This window comes from Melanaphis sacchari, unplaced genomic scaffold (genome assembly GCF_002803265.2).
Source record: "Melanaphis sacchari strain LSU unplaced genomic scaffold, SCAv2.0 Contig36_pilon_pilon, whole genome shotgun sequence".
NCBI classification, from domain to species: domain Eukaryota; kingdom Metazoa; phylum Arthropoda; class Insecta; order Hemiptera; family Aphididae; genus Melanaphis; species Melanaphis sacchari.
This window is the reverse complement of record NW_020271232.1, coordinates 1,665,848-1,668,931: the sequence shown is the minus strand read 5'-3', so window position 1 is coordinate 1,668,931 and position 3,084 is coordinate 1,665,848. Positions and strand designations below refer to the sequence as shown.

The 3,084-nt window shown below is 28.2% G+C and overlaps 1 protein-coding gene across 1 annotated transcript; it reads right to left on the bottom strand.

Moving 5' to 3' along the window:
- Window positions 1-623: 623 nt before the first annotated feature.
- LOC112597033 lies at window positions 624-3,084 on the bottom strand. Its single transcript, XM_025342942.1, has 3 exons — window positions 2,886-3,084; window positions 2,099-2,749; window positions 624-1,975 (listed from the first exon to the last, which is right to left on the bottom strand). Exons 1-3 carry the CDS (start codon window positions 3,082-3,084, stop codon window positions 624-626), a joined length of 2,202 nt encoding a protein of 733 aa, XP_025198727.1.

Below are 3,084 nucleotides of genomic sequence, written 5' to 3'. Positions count from 1 at the left end.
CTATAAAACCGAAATAAAAATACACAAACCAAAATAATAATAAATCATAATTATTTTTATACCTATAGACTATAATATGTTCTAATAAAATTAAAATAAATATAGTAACTTACAAAGAATAAACTATTTTAGCTTCAGATATAATTATAATAATTGTTTTATTTATAACATTGATTAAATACTTAATCAATGCTTATAATAATAATTTGTTTAATAATTTACTCTTTTCTCCAACAGAGTTTATTATTTCGTCATTGTTAAGTTCGACTAGTGTTTTTTTCTCGATTGCCATTAACATAAAATTTTCTAAGTGTTCGTTGCTCATCGTACTTCTTAATCGGTTTTTTATATACTTCAGTGTTGAAAATGATCTTTCACACGCAACTTGTGTTACGGGTAATGTCAGTAAGAATTGATATGCCAACATCAAAGTTGGATATGTGTTAGAAAATAAACTATATTTAATTAAGGCCTTGTAACAACAAAGAGGACAATTTTGACAACTTTTGCATGGCTTTATTTTATATGAATTTGAATCTTCTTTGTCATCAGAATTTTCACTATCTTCACAATATATCATATTATATTCGTCATTTACTGATTTTTTTAAATATTTCCATGAGCTAGAAAAAATGTAATAATTCTTCACATAAACTGCTTTTAATTTGTTCAACATCATTGTTACATTCAATAAATGATTTAAGTTTCAAAGATAATGTAGATAATGCACCTTTCGGTATTCCATTTTTGAATGATTCAAAATTGTTTGGCGATAAAAGAGAAAGATCAAAGTATAATGTATTATTTTTAATAAACCTTGTAGTCATACTTCGTATAATAGCATCAAATACTTTATTATAAACTTCAACTTCAAATTTTTTTGCAGCATTAATTATTGGTTCATCTTTTGTTTCATAAGTAGACATCCTTTTCTTTCTTTGAATACGTTTATTTTCAAACTGATCTTGAATATCACACATTTCTAAATCTTTCTTATTTTTTTCATCTTCAGTATTTTCAATTTCTAAATCAATAATGCGTTGAGCCTTTTCTATAAACTTATCACATGTTATTTTTATATTTTCCATATCTCGTTGGAATTTTTCTATTTGTTTTAAAGTGCCTTCGACCATTTGTTGACATTTTAATAAATCTAAGCCACTTGTTTGTAAATATCTTGATAAGGGACCTGTTATAGAAAATATTTTCATAAACATATGTGCAATGAGGATATTTTCATACTTCAATAATGATGACAATAAACAGTTAGCTTTAGATCGAATATCGGGCTTAAAACCTTCATTATTAGATATTTTAGATAGACAAATAATCAACTCAGTATACAAAGCATCGTCAAATTTATCATAAGTACCAAAAATTCTGTTAAGGGCTGTTTGCTTTGCGGTCCATCTCGTTTCTCCGATGATTTGAAGACGTTTATTTCGAATATTATCGTGATGATTATTACTTATTGACTTCCAAATATTCATACGCTGGTATGATTCTTTAAAAAATACGGCACATGAATTAATGATAGAAAAGAACGTTGCTACTTTAACTGGGTTTTTTGTAGCGTCACATATTACCAAGTTTAAAACGTGGCTATAGCACCAAACATGAACTTGTTCGGGTGCTGTTTTGCTAAGCCAAGACGTAAAACCTTTATACATGCCTTGCATATTAGCTGCGCCATCTGTAGCGTTCCCAATACAACGAGTAATGTTTATGTCTAATGAAAATAATGCAGATTGTAATAACTTCATCATACCTTCCCCTGTAGAATCAGTACAGCACTTAACAGCGACTAATTTTTCATTTATTTCTCCATGTATTACGTACCTTAGTACAATTGAACACTGGTCCATCACCGAGATATCCTGGGTAGTATCAATTAAAACAGAAAACATATCTGATTGTTTTATTTGATTTGAAATAGTAGACTTTATTAATGAAGAGATTGATGTAACTACATTATCTATTGAATAGTGACTTAAAAGAGTAACAAAACTTCCACGCCCTTGAGATCCACGTTTATGCATTTTTTCGCTCGTATTTATAATTTTATTCAAATGTTCATTTAAAACAGCGTCATATTTACTTAATAATATAATCATTTCAAGAAAATTGCCATGATCTAAGATAGGGTCATTGAGTAAATATGCAGCTTCATTATTTTTACTTCGTATACTTAAACCACGTTTTCCAATAACCTTGATAACTTCAATAATTCTCTCAAGTACTGCCCTATTTTTCTTAACTTCTTCTCTTTGTATTCTTTTTTGGTCATTTAATAATAAATTTCCAATATTTTTTTGTTTAACATGCATAAAATAAGCTTCAGAGCATTGCATATGACATTTACTTGCCTCGTGTTCTGAAATACGCTGGTATACATGTTTCCAGTCACTCATACCATTAGTAAATGCATTACTGTCAGTCGAAAAAGCCAAACAAACGGAACAAAATATTTGTTTTGAATGCTCATTGTATGTACACCAATTCCTATTTAATTTGTTGTTACGAAAAAATACCTTTTTACTCGAAAATGGTAAAATTGAATCATCAGACGGTTGTACCGGATGAATTTGAAAAAAATACATTAAATTATGAGAATTTGGTTTCTTAAATTTGTTTAATTCTACGTTTTTTTCTGGATTGATAACCGGAGTGTCATGTTGAAGTTGCATTAGAGCAGAACTACTATTTTTGGAATCTAATATTTTTTCATCGTTAGTAAACTCGTTAATATCTGTTAAATAAAAAGAAAGGGTGGTCAAGTGGGTAACTAACGGAAAACTTTTTACTTTGTTATAACTTAAAATTTATTAAATAATTTATAACTTATATGGTACCTATATAAAAATAATTTTATTTGATAAGCTTACCTTGAGAAGTATGATCCGTTTCAAATGATAAATTATTATGATCAGAGATATTTTCAGAATCCGTTGAAAGTGTAACTGGATTCCGTTTACCAAAATATGAATCTAATTTCATACATTGTTTTCCACTTAACATCAATAACTTTTTACTTTTTTCCCTCTCTCGTTCAGCGCCACCTTTTCTTTTCTTATTATCGCTCAT